Source organism: Lynx canadensis, chromosome D1 (assembly GCF_007474595.2).
Source record: "Lynx canadensis isolate LIC74 chromosome D1, mLynCan4.pri.v2, whole genome shotgun sequence".
NCBI lineage: Eukaryota > Metazoa > Chordata > Mammalia > Carnivora > Felidae > Lynx > Lynx canadensis.
The window spans coordinates 62,135,021-62,160,483 of record NC_044312.2 but is presented as its reverse complement, the minus strand read 5'-3'; the positions used below and the strand labels follow the sequence as shown (position 1 = coordinate 62,160,483).

The window sequence follows — 25,463 nt, the reverse complement described above, 5'->3', positions numbered from 1 at the left end:
AGGTAAAGAGAATTAGGGAGCCTCTCCTGTTTGCACAGACTCTTTCACTGATGACCTCAACTGGCCCTGGGCTCAGCCTTGACATGAGCCTTGTCACTAGAGGAGAGAGGCTTAAATGGTGGAGGGCAGAGAGCTCTCTTTCTCTTCCCCTCTGTGTGGTTATTTGTAGAGAGTGTATTGTAAGCCCTGGGAAAGTGAATGGGGTAATTGCTGAAACATCAGCGATGTTCTGGTCTCAAGGCTGTAGAATGCCACAGCACCATGAGAACAGAGCCCCAAGATCCCCCACCCCAGGAGCCCTTCAGGGGACAGACCCACTGTAGTTGCCTAGCAGTCCTTGAAACTGCACACCTTCCCTGCATGCTTTCAGGTAAACACCAGATGTGTGTTTGGTCTATGTCTGGAGGCTCTTTGTGTTTTCCTCCCAGACTGTAACATTGTTTGATGTTTATACCTGGCGAACATAAAATAAAAACTATGTGCAGTTTGCTGCTTTTGCTGCCGCTGCTGTTTCTCTAGCAGAGGCAGCCCTGCACGTCTGCTCAACCTAAGTGTCTGAGAACTTTATCTTCAGTGTGCGGCTACACCCTCTCTTCCCAGGCTATTCTTGCCCCTGAAGGAAGTTTTTAAGTGGTTATTATGAGATAGTGGTACTCTGTGATAGTCTGGGTTGTGAAGACCAGAAAAACTGTGGTTACGGAAGAATTGGATTTATTCCCCCGTTAGGAAACAATGGATAAGATATTGAGGTAGTGCCACTCTGGTCCACAATAGGGGCATTCTCCCCAAATTGTCCCAGGGTCTTGTCCTTGAGTCCTCTCTCTGACCTAGACCTCAATTAGTTAACTCTGTGTTTTTTCCTTGAACATGGTTGCTGGAATCTGATTTCAAGACCGAACCTCTGGGGTAGACACACACTTGCAGGCGGGGCATGCTGAGGTTGGAGCTGTGTTGGAGATGTCCTGAGTGTGAGGCTGTGTGGACAGCTCGTCCAGGGACAGCTTGTGCCGGAGGTGTGTATCTGGTTTTACAGTAAAGGAGGTAAAAGCTGTGTTTCTGTGCAAGTTTGGGTGGGTGTGGGATGAGGGAGCAGAGGGGGCTGAATGTGTAATCTGGGTTGAAGTAGCTGATCTTTCTCTCACCTGAGTTTTCTGGGCTCAGTGAATGTCTTCGGCTCAGCTCTATGGCCCAGCCTCCTCTGGTCAACGGGCTTGATAAGTGAGCTTATTTATTGACTCTGTCTGTGATGCTCAGGAGTGTAAAGCAAAGCGGCGACCTCCAGGGACTTGGTCCATGAAATACACTTTGAGAAAGAGAACAAGAAGGGGGGGGGGTGATAAAATGAGGAAGAAATAAGGAAGGAGAATCTTCCTTGATGACTTTGCCAGGAAAGTGGAAATGAAACATCCGGTATACTTTGTTTTATGTTTTATCCTTTCCTCTCATCGCTCTGTTTCTCTTTTCTTTCCTTGTCTCCTTGATTACTTCTCTTCTCTTTATTTCTGTGTGTCTTCTTGAACTCCCTCTCACTGTGAATAGACCAAAATTCCATGCTCATGGGAAGCAAATAAGGGTGGCAGGTACATACATGCATCACTGTACCATATGTTCACTTACAAAACACAAGTTCAAAGATCGAATTACCAAGAATTTTATTATGATGACAGCAGAGCTTTAAGGAGAGCACAAGACCCTTCTGAGCCTGGGCACTGTGCAACTGTCCTCTGCCCCACTCATTAGCCTTGAAGCTGGGCCTGGCAGGAAATGATATCAGTGTTCTAGGTAGATCCTCTCAGATCGCTTAACTCAGCCATCTCTCTGGTCCCCGCGCCAAGGATTCCCTCTGTCAAAGCCCTTTCCAGGATTAACTGTATTTTCTCCCATAACTTAAGAGTAATCTATTCTCTTCCCTTGTAACAAGCTTTCTCCTCTCAAATTATTTCATTGTAATGGTCTTCAATCTTTTCATATGGGAAATTCCTAAAAGAATTTTCAAAACACTGCATTGCCTTCATACTCTATTTTTTTTACTTTTAAACATTTTTTAACATTTATTTATTTTTGAGAGAAGAGAGAGAGAGAGTAAGCATGAGTGGGGGAGGTGGAGAGAGAGAGGGAGACACAGAATCTGAAGCAGGCTCCAGGCTCTGAGCTGTCAGCACAGAGCCCAATACAAGGCTTGAACTCAGGAGCTGTGCGATCATGACCTGAGGTGAAGTCGGACGCCCAACCGACTGAGCCACCTAGGCACCCCAATTCCCTTCATACTTTAAGTTGACTCTAAGATTTATCATTAGAAGTTTAAAGTGTAGAAAAAGATGTAATTTCTATTATAATGTAAATATTGGCATTTAAAAATAAAAGCCCCTTAGGACACTTTTTAATTTATCCTATGGAAACGTTATGCCCTAGAAGTTTACAACTCAACACTACCCATTTAAAAGTATATGAACAAGCTTTTCTTAACTGTCAGAAATTCGAAATTATTGCTCTGTCTCTTTGAAGTTGGTCCATTTTCCCACATGTGTATTTTTGCTTGAATATCTCATTATGATAACTCATATAATTGTAATAGTACGAGGAGTTATTTTATTGACTGTAACAATAGGCTCCAAATGTTAAGATGTTTTGTTATAACAATCATTATAATAATATATTAATAAAAACAATATAATAATCTTTATGTTTTGTAAATTATAATCATAAGACTAATTTGTTTTGGACATTGTATTCCTTAATGAGGTGGATGGAGTTTTGCTTTTTTCCAAATTACCTCATGTATTCACAAGTCAATATTGATTCAATGAAGTGGGGTTCATACTTAGCTATTCTCAATTTTACTTTTATAAAAGTAAGCTGGGAGAACCCTTGGTTATGTAAGTAACTTAGTTGGGAGTGGAGGGAGTTTTGTTTCTGTGTTGTGGCAATTAAGCCACATACATACATAATTGAGAGTAACTGCTGTAATCAGCAATGGTCCTAAGAGGAGGTTCTGGCAAAGGAGAGTGACTTCATAGTGGGTACTCTGAAGAGGGATTCCAGCCAGGCAGCGCTGGTATACATGAGGGACATGATGAGGTTGGTTCAAAGTGAGGGGCAATTTAAAATTGCCACTTGGAGCCTACTGTTTCTATTAGAATCAGTTGCTATATCCAAGGAAAACAGCAGATGCTTGGGTGACACTGACAGGAACAGATGTGCATAGGATGGACAAATCCCCTAGCCCTGCCCGAGCTCTCTAATCAGCCTCTACTGCCCTCTACTGGCAGAGTCTAACAGCCAGCCAGCAGGTGGAGGGAAAGTGTGGTCCCAACCTAGGCATCCCCAAGCAGAGCACAGAAGGGTTTGAAGCTGAGAGACAATGGCTTAGCAATTAACACAAAAAACCCTGTGACTCATATTTGTGCATGCATGTGTTATAAACTATATAAACTGGGGGACTGAGTATATATAAATCACATATAAAAATCAAAATCCACTTGTTTTGCTATATCTTACAATAAGTATTTATTATTAAATGTAAGAGAAACATGTATCCTTAAGAAAACAGGAAACATTTCATAAGATTAAATAATTTTAGGATTGAGTATAACTCAAAAATATTTTATAATATTTATAAAAATAGTGTTTAATTGAATAATGCATAACTTTTCTAATGCACATCTTCACTACAACCAATCCTATATACACATGACTTAATTTTTTCATGTTTAAAAGTCATGTAGTGAATTTTGAAAAATATAATAGTTCATTAAAAATGTCAGTTTAGGGGCGCCTGGGTGGCGCAGTCGGTTAAGCGTCCGACTTCAGCCAGGTCACGATCTCGTGGTCCGTGAGTTCGAGCCCCGCGTCGGGCTCTGGGCTGATGGCTCGGAGCCTGGAGCCTGTTTCCGATTCTGTGTCTCCCTCTCTCTCTGCCCCTCCCCCGTTCATGCTCTGTCTCTCTCTGTCCCAAAAATAAATAAACGTTGAAAAAAAAAATGTCAGTTTATTTACAAGTACTAAATGTAATAAGTCACCCATTTGGAATTATTATTCTTTCTCATTAGCAAAATAATCTAATAATAGATATTTAATTATGATTGCAAAAACGACCTGAAGTTAAACATGTGAAAAAAGCAATCCTTACTTTTTGAATCTTTCTTTAATTTTCTTTCATGTAACTCCCCACTAAGAACTATGACTTATTTAGCTTTAGATCGGGGAGGAAAGACACAACACGATTCCCACTGCCCTGCTGATTTTTAACAGTATATTTATATTCAGAATATACAAACACTGCCAAAATACTCTGATCCAAAATCATACGTGGCTCTAAAATAAATATGCATAACCAGACACAGCAAGCCGTAGCCAAGTGCATGGTGATTTAATGACTCATGAAGAGGACTTGCCTCTATATCCAGAATTGAAATTGTTCCCTTGCATGATGCCTAGAAGAGACAGAGGACTGGATGAGAAAAGTAGGCTTGAAGTATAAATGATTTTAAGAACACAGAATTTTTTCCACTATGCAATCATAATCCTAACAGAGCAAGAATGATAAAAACGAATCTCTTCCCACCAGAGATTGTTTGTCTGGCAGGGGAGGATTTGTCCTTCCTTCAGGATAGCTCTCTGGCTCCTAACCTGGATAAATCTCACCATGCAGCCCCTCTGCTTCTTTTTCTCGTAACGGGGGAACACTGTAGTGATCTGTTGGGGCTGCTGTGACAGAGTGCCATAGGCTGGATGGTTCAAACAATGGTCATTCATTTTCTCACTGTTCTGGACTCTAGAAAGTCCAAGAGAAAGGTCAGGTAGGCTTCAATTTCTGGTGAAGACTCTCTTCCTGGCTTGCAGACAGTACTCTGTCTTCACTTCACCTTTCCTCTGAGCATGAGCAGAGAGAGGGAGCTTCTCTGGTGCCTTTCTTAGAAAGACACTAATCCTATCAGCCTAGAGCCCAAACTTTATGACCTCATTTAACTTTAATTACCTCCTGAAATGCTGTCTTCCAACACATTTACATTGGGGGTTAGAACTTCAACATATGAGGGTTATTTTATTTTATTTTATTTTGTTTTATTTTTGGTGGCATACAATCATCTAGAAAATACTATGAATAAAACTCATAACCATCCACAAATTAACACAATGAATGAGGAATATCTCTGGCCTCAAACCTTAGCTTTATCCAGCAATCATTCTGCCTGCTCTTGTTAATTTCCTCTATTTCCCCACTAGGGGTCATCTCAAAAATTCATTGCACCTTTGGAATTGTCTGACTTATACTCAGGATGTAGAATATTTAGGGTTTGGTGACTACTGAAGTGGATATGGGGAATGAACGAAAAAAATATGGGCAAAGGATACTTGCTCTGGATTAGACAGTGTAATTGTTAATTTTATGTGTTCTCTTGACTGGTTCCCATGGATACTGGATTGATGGCTTAACAGTTTTCTATGTGTGCTTCTTAGAGTGTTTCTGGATGAAATTGGTATTTGAATTGGTGGACTCAATAAAGCAGTTTGTCATCCCCAACATCAGGGAACATAATCCCAACCAATGAAGGCCTGAATAGAGAAAAATTAGGAGGAAGAAAAACCTAGGTGCTTCCTCTGTTTGCTTCAGGTGGAACATCATCTTTTCTGGTTCTTGGTACTCCTGATTCTCGGGCCCTCAGAAGTGGACTAGAATCTCTACCTTCAGCTGCTCTCGTTCGCAGGCCTTCAGATTTAGATAGCATTACACCACCAGCTCCCCAGGGTTTCCATCTTGCACATGACAAATCATGGGACTTTTCAGCCTCTACAATTATGTGAACAAGAGTCAATTCCTTATAATAAATCCATTTGTTTATCTATCTATCTCTCCATCTACTATCTATCTAATCATCCTATTGATTCTTCCTCTTCAGAGAAGCCGAAGTAATACTGATCAGCTACACAAATACAAAAAAAAAAAATCATGTCATTTATTGAGAAAAGTACTAGAAAAAACAAGTTTACATTCATATTTGGCACATGTTGACTTTTGAATTATATGAAGAGTCCAACTATAAATGCCAAACTATTACTTGAAAAGTAATTATAAATTATAACTAAAGATGTAACTTTGAAATCTGATGTTTTCCAAGATCATCCGGTGAGAATACACAGATCCAACATTGAAGCAGGCTGAGAAAGAGCATGGAGAATGTTAGTATTTAGGAGACAAAATAGGAGAAACATTTGTAATGGAAACTGAAGAAAGGTAAACATGGAAATAGGAGGAGGACCAAAGAAGTGCGGCAGTTAGTAATCCAAGAAAGGAAACACAATCGGGGCGCCTGGGTGGCGCAGACGGTTAAGCTTCCGACTTCAGCCAGGTCACGATCTCGCGGTCCGTGAGTTCGAGCCCCGCGTCAGGCTCTGGGCTGATGGCTCAGAGCCTGGAGCCTGTTTCCGATTCTGTGTCTCCCTCTCTCTCTGCCCCTCCCCCGTTCATGCTCTGTCTCTCTCTGTCCCAAAAATAAATAAACGTTGAAAAAAAATTTTTTTAATAAAAAAGAAAGGAAACACAATCAAGAAATCTGGAACAATCAACTGTCAGTCTCACAAGTGAAAATCCAGCACAAACAGTAATGGTGAGGTCAGCAGTGAGAGTGGACACACAGTTTTATGGTACAATATTACTAAAATATTGTCCATGAGGGAGTGAATGAATCCCAGGAAAGAAGACATAAAGGAATCCTATGGCAAATAAGCATGACCTTGAGCAACAGATGGTATAGCAACTTGCACTAGGCTATAATATACACACTTCTTTTACTGCCCAATAACAGAAGAAGATTAAGTATTCTAGCCAAAAATCAATAGGTAGAAGTAGAGAGATGAGTTAAGACTGAGACCTGAAGGATGATTCACACCTCGGTCGTTACCCAATTTTGAAAGAAGGATAATGTGTATGCTTTGATGAATTCACAAGGAATATTTGGATTTTAGAGGGATCACTCTGTCAGCCAAGGGAAGAAATTGATGCATTCTGGCAGAGATGTGTAGGGAAAAATTAGGAGATTGCTTTGGTAATTCAGATGCCAAAAATCTACACTTGGGCAGCTATGGTATAAATGAAGGGGCAGGAATGTTTGTAGAAAGGCTATGAAACTTGACAACTAAATGTACACGGGGATGAGAGTAAATAGTCAAAGAGGAGTGGAAGATTTGAAACCAGGGCTGAGAATAGCAGTGCCCCTAGGAGAAAAGTGACAGGAAGATATATGCACATTTGCCTGTCCATCTGTGAAGTCAGAAGTTCCCTTCTCAGTCCAGAATTTCTGCCTAAGAACATCCACAACTGACAGGAGACAAGTTCTCTAATCTCTACCCTGTCTGTCCTATCATTGTCCCACAAAGGGAGTAGATGATGGTGAAGGAAAATAACATCTAACTCCTGCCATCTTGAAACCTAAGTAAATAATCCATAAGATACTCACAACTGCATAATGAGGAGGTTGCAAGATATCCTTCCTCAAGATATCCTTCCTAAGGATGAGGAAACTAAGGTTTCAATCGTTGTTTAGATACCATCATCTACTTGATAAGTGGCTGACCTAGTATTCATAACAGGTCTGATCCAAAAACCACTTCCTCCCTTTTCCCTAATGGTTTTTTTTTTTTTTTTTGGCTCGCATGTCTTCCCCAGCAAAGAAATAATACGGAGAATGGTGGTGACATCTATGAAAATGGCAGAGTAAGGACCTTGGAAATTTTCTTCTAACATTGAAACAATGAGAAAATGGGCAAAAATGGTCTGAATCAACTTGTTCAGAATTCTAGACATTAAAGCAAGGTTTACATCTATTCAGGGAGATTGTATTTAGGAAAAATGATTGAATTTTGGGTAATATCAGTGGCTTTGTGTCATTCTAATATACTTTAATTCCCATTCCCTTAAAAAAAAACAACCAGAGTGCGCAGTGAAAACCAATAACCTGGTGACATCTAGAGGGAGCAGATTGGAGCTGGACTTCTTTCAAAATCTCCTTTCCTGAAAATTGTCCTTATTTGGTCTGTCTGATACTTCCTGTGAGGACCACTCTTGCAAGGCTGTCTCTATCTGATGTGGTCCTTATCTCTCTTAATGCAAACATCCTTTTTTTCATATGGATAATTGTCAAAAATAATTAAAGGCAATCAGTTAACATTGCAGCTTCCTATGATAGTGGGTAACACTTCAGGAAAGTAATAAATTAACCAAAAAGCTAAAAAGGAAAAGCTTTCAATATTTTTTTTTTTTTTAAATTTTTTTTTTTTCAACGTTTATTTATTTTTGGGACAGAGAGAGACAGAGCATGAACGGGGGAGGGGCAGAGAGAGAGGGAGACACAGAATCGGAAACAGGCTCCAGGCTCTGAGCCATCAGCCCAGAGCCTGACGCGGGGCTCGAACTCCCGGACCGCGAGATCGTGACCTGGCTGAAGTCGGACGCTTAACCGACTGCGCCACCCAGGCGCCCCTCAATATTTTTGACATATCCCTGAAGTATACAAGGCCATGTGCATGTCAGGGCTCTGCACATGCCCAGGACTATCTGAGAAAGCTGTCAGACCTCATCCCTGGCTCACCTTGAGACTGTGCACAAGCAAGTCTCACTATGGGCATAGAGGCCCATAGTGAATGGCTAAGTGTTGGATTTGTGCTCCATCATGCGTATAGATTTCTGAGCAAAGACAAAGAGTTACTGCTTCTAGGTATGTTAGGAAATCTCTTTCCAATTATTAGCTGACCCCTGAAATAACTCAGCAGAGACATCAGTCGCTACACCTAATAAACAATTGATGTTACAAAATTAATTCAGAAAATCACTAAGCAAATGCTAATCACAATAACAACAACAAAGAGCAACAAAAACAAATTCTAGGGAAAGTGGAAAATGTGATTCACAGCGTTGTGCATGATATTATTTAAAATGTCTAGGGGCGCCTGGGTGGCTCAGTCGGTTGAGTGTCCGACTTCGGCTCAGGTCACGATCTTGCGGTCCGTGAGTTCGAGCCCCGCGTCAGGCTCTGGGCTGATGGCCCAGAGCCTGGAGCCTTCTTCCGATTCTGTGTCTCCCTCTCTCTCTGCCCCTCCCCCGTTCATGCTCTGTCTCTCTCTGTCTCAAAAATAAAATTAAAAAATGTTAAAAAAATTAAAAAAAAAATAAAAAAATAAAATGTCTAGTTTTCATCAGGTTATGGGTCATCAAAAGAAACAAATGGCTCATACACAGGAAAAAATGACAAGAGAAACTGTCCCCAGGGAAGCCAAAATATTGGACTTAATAAACCATGCTTTAAATCAGCTATTTTAAATATACTCAATGAACTAAAGGAACTTGTGATAGTGATAATATCAGTAAAGAGATAATAACTATTTTTTAAAAATCATACGTGAAGTCTGGAGTTACAAAATACTATAATTGAAACTAAAAAAAAAAAAAAAAAAACTTACCCTAAGGCTCAACAGTACATTTGACAGTACAGAAGAAAGAAAGACCTAACATGAATATTGGTCAATGGAGATTATTCAGTCTGAGTAACTGAAAGAAAAAGAAGGAAGGGAAGTCAGCAGAAGTTCAGGGACTTATGAGACATCATCAAGAATGCTAACATATATGTATGAACGTATGAAAGGAGCAGAATGGACAGAGAGAAAGAAAAAGAAGGAATATTTGAAGAAATAACAGTTAAACTCTCCCAATCTGGTGAACAATTTTAATTAACAGAATCACAACAAACTTCAAGTATGATAAATTTAAAAGATATATTTAGTTACTAAAATGAACAAGGGTTATGCAGAAAGGCACTGGGACTCTGAACATCCTCTGAACATTCTGGGACTCCTGTATATCCTTAATAAGGGATAAATTTGTGGCTAAAAGAAGATGGACCTCACAATCAGAGGAGTGGATAGTAAAGGGGAGAAAACATGGTTTCAGTGAGCGCTAATTATATGCCAAGCAGTGTCTAAATTTATACAGCAGTTATATAACATCACAACAAAAATAATGTCAGATGAGATAATACAAAATTATTCTTAGATGAGTTAAAACTAAAATAATGTTTTCAGAAGTTACATAACTTTTACATCTTACATTTCTTTATTGAGCATTTTATGCTTCAGACAGTATTCTAAGTTTTATACATTCAGTCACCAATTTATTTTACCCTCACCACGACCTCAGGAGTTAGATATTATTATCCCCTTTATAGTTGACCTAAATAGGCACAGAAGGATATCGCAATAGCTCAAAACACAAAAATTAGTGAGTGGATAACTCAGTGTCAAACCCAGCCCCTCTGATTATAATCCTTATGATCATGTGCTCTTAATCATTGCTCAAAGGTTTGGAGTTAAATTCATATTTATTTCAAATGTTCTGGTTTTTGTTTATCACTTCACCTCCCAGTAGAATAATTCTACCATGAGCTATAGTATGAACTTCTGATGGGGAAGCATTGCTTCTTGGCAAATTTTAGTCCCTACTGAGACGACAGAAAAATTTAATCTCATTCTGGGCAATTCAGAATTGATCAAGGGGCACATTCAACATCTTATTCAATGTATCCAATTTATCTGACCATTTCTCTTCCAGTGCTTCCTACCATGTCACTCTGCCTCTCACATCACAGGCTTCCATCCATGTTAAAGTTCTAAACAATCATCCTTTACCTTTATCATTTACTTTATCTTTTACCAATTATCATTTACCGTTCTTCATCATTTCCAACAGCCACTCAGAAGTCATACTGAGACCCTCCTCAAGTGAAGCAGTCTCAGAAGTCGGCTCTGAATCTCCTTGGTCCTAGCCCCATAGATGATCGGGTTGAGCACAGGAGGCACCAGCACGTACAGGTTGGCCAGAAAAATGTGCACATTCTTGGGGACTCGGTGCTGGCCAAAGCGGTGGGTGAGGAAGGAGAAGAAGGCAGGAATGTAGAAGACCAGGATGACCCCCAGGTGGGAGCCACAGGTACTCAGAGCCTTGTGCCTGGCATCTTGAGATGGAAGGCGGAAGACAGCATGGAGGATAAAGCCGTAGGAAATGGCAATGAGGATGGCATCCAGACCCACGGCCAGCAGGGCCACAGTCAGCCCATAGACAATATTGACAGTGATGTTGGCACAGGCCAGGCGAGCGATGCCCATGTGCTCACAGTATGTGTGGGCCATGACATGGTGACCACAGTAAGGCAGTCGCTTCAGCAGGAAGATGAATGGGGAGACAACAGCTATACTACGGAGTATGCTGGCAAGGCCAATTTTGCCTATGACAGTATGGTTGAGGATGGTTGTATATCTCAGTGGGTTGCATATAGCTACGTAGCGATCAAAGGCCATGGCGAGAAGAACTGAGGACTCCAGAGCATAGATAGAATGGACACAAAACATCTGGGCCAGGCATCCACCAAAGGAAATCTCTCCAGCATGAAGCCACAAAATGGCTAATATCTTGGGCACCGTGGTGGAGCTGAGAGCCAGGTCGGTGAGCGAAAGAAGGCACAGGAAGAGGTACATGGGTGCATGAAGAGCACTGTCTGTCACAATGACCAGGATGAGGACAGCATTCCCAGCCAGCGCTACCAGATACATGGCGCAGAAGGGGATGGCGATCCAGATGTGGGCCCACTCCAGCCCTGGGATGCCCGTCAGGATGAGTGTGCCTGGGAGACTGTCATCACTGATGTTGAAAGCAGGCATTCTGCTTGGAAATAAAGGCCCTTATCCAGGGATGATGGAATACTTTCCCTGTAACATCAGGTGGTTGGGTCATTCACATAAAATGATGACATTTCTGTGAAATAATCTTTTTTATGTTGAGAAAAATATTTATTGTTAGTAACTTATTCAAGAATATTGAAAGACTCTATCACATATAGTCTGCTGTTTTGTTTTGTTTTTTTTTCTGTTTGCTAATATCTGTGCTCATCAATCATGTTTTGAGGTCTGTATTCCAACCACCAACCTAACTATTTAAGCATCTTTCCAATCTGATACATTATGACATATCTCCTACACATCCTATCCATCCTTTATTACTTTGGTCAACTCACATCAACAGTTGCTCCTTGCCTCTTTCATTTATGCCTTTTTCATGCTCATGGAGTCTTTGGTTTTATTTCCCCCCTTCTCTTTTTGCTAAGCTTCAGTGAAAAATTTTCTGCCTCCTAGAAGCCCTCCCTTTCTTCTGGCCCTTAAGTTTTTTGTTTTGTTTTGTTTGTTTGTGTTTTCATCCTTCTACTACTTTACAAAATCCCGTTGGCTGAGACTATGTCTTTATGCAATTGCGACCTCCACACTGACTATGCCCATGTCTGGACCTAGACATTTTGATCAGTGTTCACTAAAGTCTCAATGTTCACGAAAGCCTATGTAACATAACATTGGCTTTTGGACTTAGGATATAATAGTTCATCCAGTTTATTTTCTGTCCAATGTGTCTACATTGATATACACCACGTAACTATAGTTTCTATCTCACCATTAATGCCTAGAAAGAGATTAGGCTAACTGAATATGCTTACATATCTACAATGATTTGAGAATTCATCAGGATATAGTAGAAGAAAGCAAGACATACATGAGACATTCTAGCTGAGAGACAGCACTCTCTACTATGGCAAAGCCAGCCTGAGGTCCTGCATGCCTCCCAGTGTGATGGTTGGATACTGAGGTTAGGTCAGAATACCAAGTGCTGACAGGCAGATCTCGGGAGGAAATTGAGTGTCCTATTGTTGCTCACAATGAAGACATTTTGGAAAGGAAATTTGTTTGTCATTGTCGTTGTTGTTTTTTCATTTGAGAGAGAGAGCGAGAGAGAGACAGCAAGCGGGGGAGAGGGGCAGAGGGAGAGAGGCAGAGGGAGAGAATCTTAAGCAGTCTCCATGCTCAGCACAGAGCCTGATACAGGGCTCCATCCCACTACCCTAGGATCATGACCTGAGAGAAAATCAAGAGTTGGACGCTTAACCAACTGAGCCACCCAGGCACCTCAGGGGAATTTATTTTTGTTGTAGAAGTCTAGACAGTATTTTCAAATGTTCTCACTAGTAAATATATGGTCTACTAAAAAGAAATCTGTACAGGATTCTGAGAAATTTGAATTTTAGCTCTGATTCTCTAATAAAATTGATTTGTGATTTTGAACAAATCTTCCAATTCTTTGGCCAGTCTTAATTTGGAAAAATTAGTGACTCTATAGTCATCCTCTCTTACCTATCTGCTCATTTTATGGCACTGGAACAATCCCATAACTGATTTGGGCCATGTTTTTTTTTCCATCTATAAATTTGAAATGGCATCGTGGTTTAGTATCTTCACAAAGTTTCTGGTTGAGCAAACAATGTTCACGAGATTAAAAAAATTAGACACCCCAAACAATCGCTCCATTCTTTGCACTTCTTTATTTCTGAAAAACCTTCTGGAAAAAATATAGTCATCATTTGCACCCCTAATCAATGTGAAGACAAGGTCCAGAGAAGTAAATTGATGTCATCCACATCACAAAGCGTGTTAAGTCATTAGCACAACTGAAGCACAAATGAAGCACAACTGAAATGAGGCGCCTGATTTATATGTGCTGATTCAGAGTTTCAAGTTTTACTTCACCCAAGTGTTCATGAATCTGACCAGTATCTGAATTCCTATCTCTTTCAAACAAGGCACTTTGTCTAATAACAATTCATAAGGCTGCAGTCACTTGATGCATTAATGAATATCAACGAGATGAGGAGAATTAGGGAGCCCCTCCTGTTTGCACAGACTCTTTCACTGATGACACCAATGGGTTTTCTCAGCCTTGACATGAGCCTTAACAGTAAGGGAGAGAGGCTTGGGTGGTGGAGGGAAGAGAGCTGGAATCACCACCATCTTATCTCCCCTCTCTTCCCAGCCTATTCTTGTCCCTTAAGGAAGATTTCATGTGGTTATGATACGATACTAGTACTCTAGACATTCTGAGATGTGGTGAGGAAAAAACTATGGTAAAATCAGAATTGGACTTTTTTCCCCCGGGGAAGTAATGGGAGAAGGATATTGAGAGAGTGTCACTCTAGTGCACAATGAGGATGTCTCCCCAAAATTGTCCTAGAATGTGTCCTTGTGTTCCCTTGTCTTACCTAGACCTCAGTCTGTATTCTTTCATTGAACACAGTTGTTGGAATCTGATTTCAAGACCATACCTGTGTGGTAGACATGCACTTGCAGGTGGGGCATGCTGAGGTTGGAGCTGTGTTGGAGATGTCTTGAGTGTGAGGCTGTGTGGACGGAGGGTGGTCCAGTGACAGCTTGTGCCGGAGGTGTGTATCTGAATCCACAGTGTGACTGAAGGAGGAGAAAGTTGTGTTTCTGTGCAGGTTTGGGTGGGTGTGGGATGAGGGAGTAGAGGGGGCTGAATGTGTAATCTGGGTTGAAATAGCTGATCTTTCTCTCACCTGAGTTTTCTGGGCTCAGTGAATGTCTTCAGCTCAGCTCTATGGCCCAGCCTCCTCTGGTCAACGGGCTTGATAAGTGAGCTTATTTATTGACTCTGTCTGTGATGCTCAGGAGTGTAAAGCAAAGTGGTGACCTCCAGGGACTTGGTCCATGAAGCACACTTTGAAAAAGAGAACAAGAAAGGGCGTGGTGAAAAAATGAGAAAGAAATAAGGAGAATCTTCCTTGACGACTTTGTCAAGAAATAGAAATGAAATGTCTGGTATATTTTGATGTTTTATCCTCCCTCTTGTCTCTCTGTATCTCTTTTCTATCCTTGTTGCCTTGCTTTCTTCTCTTCTCTTTATTTCTGTGCCTCCTGGAACTCACTTTCAATGTGAATCCACCATAATTCTATGCTTATCAGCAGCAAATAATGGTGGTGAAACATGCATACATGATTGTATTGTAGGCTTCATTTACAAAACACAAGTTCAAAGATCAAATTACCAAGAATTTCATTATGACGACAGCAGAGCTTTGAGAAAAGCACAAGGCCCTTCTGAGCGTGGGCACCATGTAACTGTCCTGCTCGTTTGCCATGAAGCCAGCCTGGTAGGAAATGACATCAGTGCTCTAGGTAGATCCTCTCAGCTCCCTAACTCCAACCATCTCTCTGCTCTCTGCACCAAGGATTCCCTCCGTCAAAGCCCTTTCCAGGATAGTTCATTTTTCTCCCATGTCTAAAAATACTCGACTCTCTCCCCTTGTAACAGATCTATCTCCTCTGAATTATTTCAATCTAGAGGTCTTCAAACATTTCATATGGAGATTTCCTAAAAGAATATTCAAAACATGATATTACCTTCTATAACTTTAACTTGACTATAAGAATTATCATTAAAAGTTTGAAGAGTAGAAAAGGATGCAATTTCTGTTATATTGTGAACTTTGCCATTTAAAAATTAAATTCCCATAGACAATATTTAATTCATCCTATGGACACTGTATGCCCTTGAAATTTGTAATTCGTCACTATCCATTTAAAAGTATTTGAGCAAGCTTTCCTTAGCTGTCAGAAATTTGACATTATGCTTTTTCTGTTTGAAGTAACTCCATTTTCCCACATGTATTTTTTTGCTTGAATGTCGTTATGATAACTCTTCTATTCTTGTCAAAGAATAAGCAATTGCTTTATTTCCTGTACACTAGTCTCCAAATGTTAAAATGTTTTATTATAACAATGATTATAAAATACATTAATAAAAGCAATATGATAATCTTTAAAATTTCTGAATAATAATCATAGGGCTACTTTGTTTTGGAAATATTCCTTAATGAGGTAGATGGAGCTTTTACTTTCTTCCAAATCACCTCATGTATTCACAAGTCAATATTGATTCAATGAAGTGGGGTTCATGCTTAGTTATTCTTAATTTGATTTTGATTTTGATTTTTTTAAATGTTTTATTTATATTTTTGAGAGAGAGAGAGAGAAAGAGAGTGAGTAGGGGAGGGGCCAAGAAAGAAAGAGACACAGAATCAGAAGCAGGTTCCAGGCTCTGAGCTGTCAGCACACAGCCCGACCTGGGGCTTGGGCTCATGAACCACGAGATCATGACCTGGGGAAGTTGGATGCTTAACTGACTGAACCACTCAGGTGCCTATTAATTTTATTTTTAAAAGTAAAATCTTGGAACCCGTGGTTATGTAAGTTACTTAGCTGTGATGGAAGGAGTTTTGTTTCTGTGTAATGGCAATCAAGCTATAATTGAGAGTAACAGCTGTAATCAGCAATGGTCCTAAAAGAGGAGGTTCTGGCAAAAGAGGGTGCACTGGTAATAGGATTCTGAGGAGGGATTCCAGCCAGGCAGCGCTGGTATACATGAGGGACATGATGAGGTTGGTTCAAAGTAAGGGGCAATTTTAAAATGTCACTGGGAACCTACTGTTTCTTATTTATTTATTTATTTATTTATTTTTTATATATATGAAATTTATTGTCAAATTGGTTTCAATACAACACCCAGTGCTCATCCCAAAAGGTGCCCTCCTCAATACCCATCACCCACCCTCCCCTCCCTCCCACCCCCCATCAACCCTCAGTTTGTTCTCAGTTTTTAACAGTCTCTTATGCTTTGGCTCTCTCCCACTCTAACCTCTTTTTTTTTTTTTTCCTTCCCCTCCCCCATGGGTTCCTGTTAAGTTTCTCAGGATCCACATAAGAGTGAAAACATATGGTATCTGTCTTTCTCTGTATGGCTTATTTCACTTAGCATCACACTCTCCAGTTCCATCCACGTTGCTACAAAAGGCCATATTTCATTTTTTCTCATTGCCACGTAGTATTCATTGTGTATATAAACCACAATTTCTTTATCCATTCATCAGTTGATGGACATTTAGGCTCTTTCCATAATTTGGCTATTGTTGAGAGTGCTGCTATGAACATTGGGGTACAAGTGCCCCTATGCATCAGTACTCCTGTATCCCTTGGATAAATTCCTAGCAGTGCTATTGCTGGGTCATAGGGTAGGTCTATTTTTAATTTTCTGAGGAACCTCGGGAACCTACTGTTTCTATGAGAATCAACTGGTACAGCCAAGGAAAACAGCGGATGCTAGAGTGACACTAACAGGAACAGAGTGTGCATAGGATAGACAAATCCCCTAGCCCTGCCCGAGCTCTCTAATCGGACTCTACTGCCTTTTCAGGGCAGATTCTAACAGCCAGCCAGCAGGTGGAGGGAAAGTGTGGTCCCAGCCTAGGCATCCCCAAGCAGAGCACAGAAGGGTTTGAAGCTGAGAGACAATGGCTTAGCAATTAATACAAAAACCCTGTGATTTGTATGTGTGTACGCATATGTTTTAACCTGTATGACACTGGGAGCTTGAGTACATATAAATCATATGAAAATAAAAATAAATCCACTTGTTTTGCTATATCTTACAATAAGTTTTTAATTATTATTAAATGTAAGAGAAATGTATATCACTAAGAAAACAGGAAACATTTCAATAGATTACATCATTTTTGGATTGTATATAACTCAAAATATTTCATAAAACTCATAAAAATGGTGTTTATTTGAACGAAGCATAACTTTTCTAATTCACGTCTTCTCAAACCAAACACATACATACATGTGACATGACTTTTTCATGTTTAAAGTCTTCCGTGATTTTTTAAAAATATTGTAGGCCATAAAAACATGTCAGTTATATATACAAGTTCTAAATGTCACAATTCACCTATTTGGGATTATATTTTTCTTTCTAGTTAACAATATAATCTAATGATAGCCATTCAGTCACAATTGCAAAAATGTTCTGAAGTGAAACATGTGAAGAAAGAGATCTTTGGTATTTGAATCTTTCTTTCATTTTCTATCATCTAACTCTCCATTAAGAACTTTGACACATTTAAATTTGGATCGGGGAAGAAAGAGACAAAACCACTCCCACTGCCATATTTCCTTAATAATATATTTATATTCAGAACAAACAAACACTGCCAAAATATTCTGCTCCAAAGTGATTGTTGCTTTTAAATATGTATAAGAAACGAAAGCAAGCCTTCAGCAAGTCATACAGTGATATAATGACTCATAGAGGAGACTTGCTCTAAATGGAGAATTAAGTGTTCCTTTGCTTATTGCCTAGATGAGACAGTGGACTAGATGAGAAAATTAGGCTTAAAGTATAAATGACTTCTAAGATCACTGAAATTCTTTAAAGATTATTTATTTTTGAGAGAGAGTGAGAGAGTGAAGGTGGGGCTGAGACAGGGAAAGAGAATCCCAAGCAGGCTCCACACTGTCAACACAGAGCCTGATGCAAGCTAGAACTCATGAACCTTGAGATCATGACCTGAGCTGAAGTCGGACGCTTATTCGACTGATCTCCCTGCACCCTTGAGATCACAGAATTTTTATAACTATATAATCATAATCCTAACACAAGAATGACAAAAACTAATCTCCTTCCACCAGAGATTGTTTGTCTGGCAGGGGAGGATTTGTCCTTCCTTCAGAGTAGCTCTCTGGCTCCTAACCTGGATAAATCTCACCACGCAGCCCCTCTGCTTCTATTTCTCGTACTGGGGAACACTGTAGTAATCTTCTGGGGCTGCCATGACAGAGTGCCATAGCCTGGATGGTTCAAACATGGCAATTTATTTTCTCACTGTTCTGGAGTCTAGAAAGTCCAAGAGAAAGGTCAGGTAGGCTTCAATTTCTGGTGAAGACTCTCTTCCTGGCTTGCAGACAGCACTCTGCCTTCTCTTCACCTTTTCTCTGAGCATTAGCAGAGAGGTGGCGGGAGGGGGGGTTCTCTGGTGCCTTTCTTAGAAGGACAATAATCCTATTATCCTAGAGCCTGAACTTCATAATCTCATTTAACTTTAATACCCCTCTAAATGCTAACTTCCAACACAGTTACATTGGGGGTTAGACCTCAACATATGAGAGCTTTTGTTTTTGTTTTTGTTTTTGTTTTTGTTTTGGTGTCATACAATCAGTACATAGTAAATACCATGGTCAAAAATCATAAATATCCACAAATTAACACAATGAATATCCCTGGCCTCAAATCTTAGCTTTGTCTAGCAATCATTCTGCTTGCTCTGGTTAATTTCCTCTATTTTCCCCCATTAGGTGTCATCTCAAACATTCACTGCACCTTGGGAATTGCTGTTTGACTTATACTGAGGGTGTAGAATATTTAGAATTTGGTGACTACTGGCATGGATATGGAAAATGAATGAGAAACATATGTGCAGAATGACACCTGGGTTTTTCCTTTAGTCTGTGTGGTAGTTAATTTTATGTGTCAACTGACTGGTTCCCATGGTGCCTGGATAGTTGGTTAAACAGTTTTGGATAGTTGGTTAAACAGGTGTGTTTGTAAGAGTGTTTCTGGATGAAATTAGTGTTTGAATTGTGGACTTAAAAAAGCAAGTTGCCATTGTCAACAGCTATGAGCATCACCCAATCCACCGAAGGCCTGAAGTGACCAAAAAGTTGGAGGAAAAAAAAAAAAAACTCAAGAGCTTCTTATCTGTTTGCTTCAGTTAGGACATCATCTTCTTGGGTCCTTGGTGCTCCTGATTCTCAGGCCATCAGATGTGGACTAGAGTCTCTACTATCAGCTGATCTTGTTTGCAGGCCTTCAGATTTAGACAGCATTACATCACCAGGTTCTCTGGGTTTGCATTTGCACATGACAAATAATGGGGCTTTTCAACCTCCATAATTACATGAACATGAGCCAATTCCTTAATATAAATCCATCCTTATATCTATATCTATCTATATCCATATAGAATATCTATATCTATCTAATCTATCTTATTGATTCTGACTCTTCAGAAAAGCCTAGGTAATGCAGTTCAGAACAAAAAAAAATCATGTCATTTATTGAGAAAAGGAAACTATCAAGAACAGGTTTGCATTCATATTTGGCACATGTTGACTTTCCAATTCTATGCACCAACCAACTAACTATAGATGCCAAACTATTAGTTGGAAATATTATAAATCATAACTAAAGATATAGATTTGAAATCTGATATTTCTAAGATCCCTCAGCAAAAATACAGAGTTAAAACTAGAGCAGGCTTAGGAAAAAAGCTGTGCAGAATTTAGGGAAAAAAAATTGAAGAATCATTTGTAAAGGAAACTGAAGAGAGGTGAACATGGAAATCAGCCTAGGACCAGGGAAATGTGGCTCTACCTAATCCAGGAAAGGAGAAAGAATCAAGAAATAAGGAACAGTCAACTGTATGAACCTCTGAAGTGAGAATCCAGCACATACAGTGATGGTGAGGTCCGTGGTGGCAGTGGAAGCACAGTTTTATGGCACGATATTACTAAAGTATTACCCGGGAGTGAATGAGAAATAGGAGAGAAGACATGAAGGAATCTGATGGCAAATAAGCATGTCCTTGAGCAGCTCCTGGTACCCTGACTTGCACCAGGCTGTAATATACACACTTCTCTTTTTACTGCCCACGAAAGGGAAAAAGTTTAATTATTTTAGCCAAAATCAATGGATAGAAGTAGAGAGATAAGACCAATTCCCAAAGGATGATACATGCCGGCATCATTTCCCAAGTTTTTTTTTTTTTATTTTTATTTTTTTAAATTTTTTTTTTCAACGTTTTTATTTATTTTTGGGACAGACAGAGACAGAGCTTGAGCGGGGGAGGGGCAGAGAGAGAGGGAGACACAGAATCGGAAACAGGCTCCAGGCTCCGAGCCATCAGCCCAGAGCCTGACGCGGGGCTCGAACCCACGGACCGCGAGATCGTGACCTGGCTGAAGTCGGACGCTTAACCGACTGCGCCACCCAGGCGCCCCTCCCAAGTTTTAAACAAAAGATAATGTGTATATTTTAAGGAACCTCACCAGGAGTGTTTGGATTTTAGAGTGAGCACTATGTAGGCCAAGAGAATCATTGATGCATTCTGGTGGAGCTGGTACAGGGAAAAATTAAGAGATTGCTTTGGTAATTCAGATGGTGAAAGTCTCTACTCAGGCAGATATGGTATAAATGAATGGGCAGGAATGTTTGTAGAAAGGCTATTAAATGTGAAAACTAAATGGACACGGGGATGAGAGTAATAATAGTCAAAGAGAGGTGGAGGATTTTAACCCAGGGCTGAGAATGACAGTGCTCTTAGGAGAAAAGTGACAGGAAGTCCTTCCTCTGTGAAGTCAGAAGTTCTCTTCTCAGCCCAGCATTCCTGCCTGAGAACATCCACAACTGACAGGAGACAAGTTCTCTGGTTTCTACCGTGTCTGTCCTATGATTGTCCCAAAAGGGGGGTAGATGCTGGTGAGGGAAATAACATCTGTTGCTCTCCTGCCATCTTGCAACCTAAGTAAATAATCCATATGATACTCACAACTGCACAACAAGGAGGTTTGTAGGATACCTCTTGCTAAGGATGAGGAAACTAAAGTTTCAATCATGGTTTAGATAACATCATCTAACTGATAAGTGACTGACCTGGTATTCATAACAAGTCTGATCTAAAAACCATTTTCTCATATATAACACACTTCCTCCCTTTTTCCCTAATGGATTTCTTGGCTCTCATGTCTTCCAGCAAAGAAATAATAAGGAGTACTGCAGTGACATCTGTGAAAATGGCCAAGTAACAACCTCAGAAATTTTCCTCTTCAATTGAAACAATGAGAAAATGAGAAAAATGATGGTCTAAATCAAACCTGTTTGGAATTCTAGACATTAAACCAAGGCTTGCATCTATGCAGGGAGATTGTATTTAGGAAAAATGGTTGAATTTTTGTAAGATTTGTGGTTTTGTGTCATTTTGATTTGTTCTAATCCCATTTCCTCACTCTCCAGCTCTATAGAAGTCTTAAAGATTGTCAACCCGTGTGCAGAGTGAAAACCAATAGCCTGGTGGCATCAGTAGATAGCAGACTGGGGCTGGACTTCTTTCAAAATGTCCTTTAGAAACTTGTAATTATTTGACTTATTTGATACTTCCTGTAAAGACCACTCTTGCAAGGCTGTCTCTATTTGATCTGATCTATAGCCGTCCTAATAGAAATATCCTTTTTCCCTGTGGGCATTTGTTAAAACCAATTACAGGCAATCAGTTAACTTTGCAGCTGCCTGTGATAGTGGATAACAATTGGGGAGAGTAATAAATTAAGTAAAAAGCCAGAAAGGAAAAGCTGAAGAATGAGATATTTATAAGAACTTTGAATATTTTTGACATATCCCTTAGATATACAAGGCCATGTGCAAGTTAGGGCTCTGCACATTCCCAGGGCTGTAGACATGACCAGAAAAGATTTGAGTTGGTTAAGCGACCAACTTCAGCTCAGATCACACAGTTGATGAGTTCGAGCTCCACATCGGGCTCTGTGCTGACAGTTCAGAGCCTGGAGCCTACTTCAGATTCTGTGTCTCCCCCCTCTCTCTACCCCTCCCCTGCTCATGCTCTGTGTCTGTCTCTCAATAATAAATAAACGTTAAAAAAATTGTTTTAAAGTCCAGTTTTCCAGGGGTGCCTACGTAACTCAGTTGGTTAATTATCTGGCTCTTGGTTTTGGGCTCACATCATGATCCCATGGTTTGTGAGATCAAGCCTAACATAGGATTCCTGCTGACAGTGCAGAGCCTGCTTGGGATTCTCTCTCTCCCTTTCTTTGTGCCACTCTTTCACTCAATTCTCTCTCTCCTTCTCTCTTTCTCTCTGTCAAAATATATAAATACACTTTAAAATGTCCACTTTTCAGCAGATTATGGGGCATCAAAAGAAACAAACAAAAAGAATAAAAAAAGTATGGCCCATACACAGGAAAAAAATATACCAATAGAAACTGTCCCTGAGAAGGCCAAAACACTGAACTTAATAAACCATGACTTTAAATCAACTATTTTAAAAATGCCCAAAGAACTAAAGGAAACGATGATAGTGATAATATCAGTTAAAGAGATAGTAATTATTTTTTAAAAGAAATAGGGGCAATTAAAAATGCCACTTGGAACTCACTGTTTCAATTAGAATCGATTGCTACTGCCAATGAATACAACAGATGCTTGGGTGGCAGTGACAGGAAAATAATTTATAATATATATATATTTTAATGAAAAACATTGATTTTTACATGCAAAAAACTCAACAAATTCCAACTATGATGAACTTAAAAAGACACAGCAACTGAAGTCAACAATGGACTATGCATAAGGGTACTGGGACTGGTCAGGTTTCTATAACAAGGGATGAAATTATGGCTAAATAGAAGTAAACCTTACAATCAGAAGAGGGGGGGGGATAATGGGAGAAAATGTGGTTTTACTGAGCACTAATCATATCCCAAGCACTGTCTAACCTTTATTAGCAGTTATAATAATTATGTCAGCTCAGATAATACAAAATAAATCTTATATAAGTTGTAAAATGGAAATAATGTCTAGAGAAGTTACATAACATTTACATCTCATATTTATTTATTGGGTATTTTATATTTCAGACACTATTCTCAGATTTCTACATACACTCAATAATATGTCAATCCTCACCACAACCTCAAGTGTTAAATGTTATCATTATCCCCTTTTACTGTTGAGCAAAGTAGAGATAAAAGGCAGAGGAGCCGGGATTCAAACACAAGCACCCCCATGCTAGTTCTCATGCTCTTGGCCACTGCCCAGCGTTTTGGAGTTCATATCCAAAGCACTCCAAATGTTCAGGTTTTTGTTTGTTTTTCACGTCACTTCCCAGTAGAATATTTCTGCCATGAGATGCAGTGTGAATTCCAGACAGGAATGCCTTTCTTCTTGGTAAATTATAGTCCCTACTGAGATGACAGGAAAAATTTAACCTCATTCTGGGCAATTCAGAATTGCTCAAGGAGCACATTCAACGTCATATTCAATGTATCCAATTTATCTGACCATTTCTCTTTCAGTGCTTCCTGCCATGTCACTCTGCCTCTCACATCACAGGCTTCCATCCATGTTAAAGTTCTAGACAACTATCCTTGCTCGTTTGCTTTTCTTTAACATTTCCAACGCTGCTCAGAAGTTATACTGAGACCTTTCCCAAGTGAAGCAGTCTCAGAAGTCGGCTCCGAATCTCCTTGGTCCTAGCCCCATAGATGATCGGGTTGAGCACAGGAGGCACCAGCACGTACAGGTTGGCCAGAAAAATGTGCACATTCTTGGGGACTCGGTGCTGGCCAAAGCGGTGGGTGAGGAAGGAGAAGAAGGCAGGAATGTAGAAGACCAGGATGACCCCCAGGTGGGAGCCACAGGTACTCAGAGCCTTGTGCCTGGCATCTTGAGATGGAAGGCGGAAGACAGCATGGAGGATAAAGCCGTAGGAAATGGCAATGAGGATGGCATCCAGACCCATGGCCAGCAGGGCCACAGTCAGCCCATAGACAATATTGACAGTGATGTTGGCACAGGCCAGGCGAGCGATGCCCATGTGCTCACAGTATGTGTGGGCCATGACATGGTGACCACAGTAAGGCAGTCGCCTCAACAAGAAGATGAATGGGGAGACAAAAACTATGCTGCGGAGTATGCTGGCAAGGCCAATTTTGCCTATGACAGTATGGTTGAGAATAGTTGTATATCTCAGTGGGTTGCAGATAGCCACATAGCGATCAAAGGCCATGGCGAGAAGAACTGAGGACTCCAGAGCATAGATAGAATGGACACAAAACATCTGGGCCAGGCATCCACCAAAGGAAATCTCTCCAGCATAAAACCACAAAATGGCTAATGTCTTGGGCACAGTAGTGGAGCTGAGAGCCAGGTCAGTGAGTGAGAGAAGGCACAGGAAGAGGTACATGGGTGCATGAAGAACCCTGTCTGTCACAATGACAAGGATAAGGGCAGCATTCCCAGTCAGCGCTACCAGATACATGGCACAGAAGGGGATGGCGATCCAGATGTGGGCCCACTCCAGCCCTGGGATGCCCGTCAGGATGAGTGTGCCTGGGACACTGTCATCACTGATGTTGGAAATTGACATTCTGCTTGGCAAACAAAGGGCTGTATCCAAGGGGTGATGGAATGCCTTCATATATTTGGTTCATCACCTAAAATGGTAACCTTTCTGTGACACAATTTTGTTTACGTTGAGAAAAACATATATTGTTTTTAATTTTTTCCAAATCTTAAAATAATATGTCTCATACAATCTATTTCTTCCATCTGCTATTTTCTTTACTCAAAATCATGTTTTGATATCCATGTTCCAAGCCCCAATCATACCTAAGAATGCTTTGTAAGGCACCTGTATTCCTAAACTTTAGTCCTAATTTGTCAAATAATGATGCACAACCTTGAGAAAAAAAATCTTTTCCCTCCTCTAAGCAGCCTCCAGTTATGAAAACCAATGAGTCTGGAATCCTAGTCCCAAGTCTTCTGCATGTTCATGTTCAGCATTGGATAGTCCCACAATAATTTAAGATTCATTTTTTTCATTTATCTGTTGGAAATGAGACCACCTGCCTTACCTATCTCACATTTTTGTGGGTGAGAAGGTGTTAAGTAT

At 40.2% G+C, this 25,463-nt stretch overlaps 2 protein-coding genes across 2 annotated transcripts; both read right to left on the bottom strand.

The window, feature by feature from the left end:
- Positions 1-10,749: 10,749 nt before the first annotated feature.
- Positions 10,750-11,706, bottom strand: LOC115525440 (olfactory receptor 52D1-like). The gene has a single exon (XM_030332633.1). The coding sequence runs from the start codon at positions 11,704-11,706 to the stop codon at positions 10,750-10,752; it is 957 nt and encodes a 318-aa protein (XP_030188493.1).
- A 12,275-nt stretch (positions 11,707-23,981) lies between these two features.
- LOC115525560 (olfactory receptor 52D1-like) lies at positions 23,982-24,950 on the bottom strand. Its single transcript, XM_030332794.1, has one exon. The coding sequence runs from the start codon at positions 24,936-24,938 to the stop codon at positions 23,982-23,984; it is 957 nt and encodes a 318-aa protein (XP_030188654.1). The 5' UTR covers positions 24,939-24,950.
- Between the last annotated feature and the right edge of the window lie 513 nt (positions 24,951-25,463).

Excerpts from the sequence above, each read along its gene's own strand:
- LOC115525440 (XM_030332633.1), bottom strand. The coding sequence starts at position 11,706 with ATGCCTGCTTTCAACATCAGTGATGACAGTCTCCCAGGCACACTCATC.
- LOC115525560 (XM_030332794.1), bottom strand. The coding sequence starts at position 24,938 with ATGTCAATTTCCAACATCAGTGATGACAGTGTCCCAGGCACACTCATC.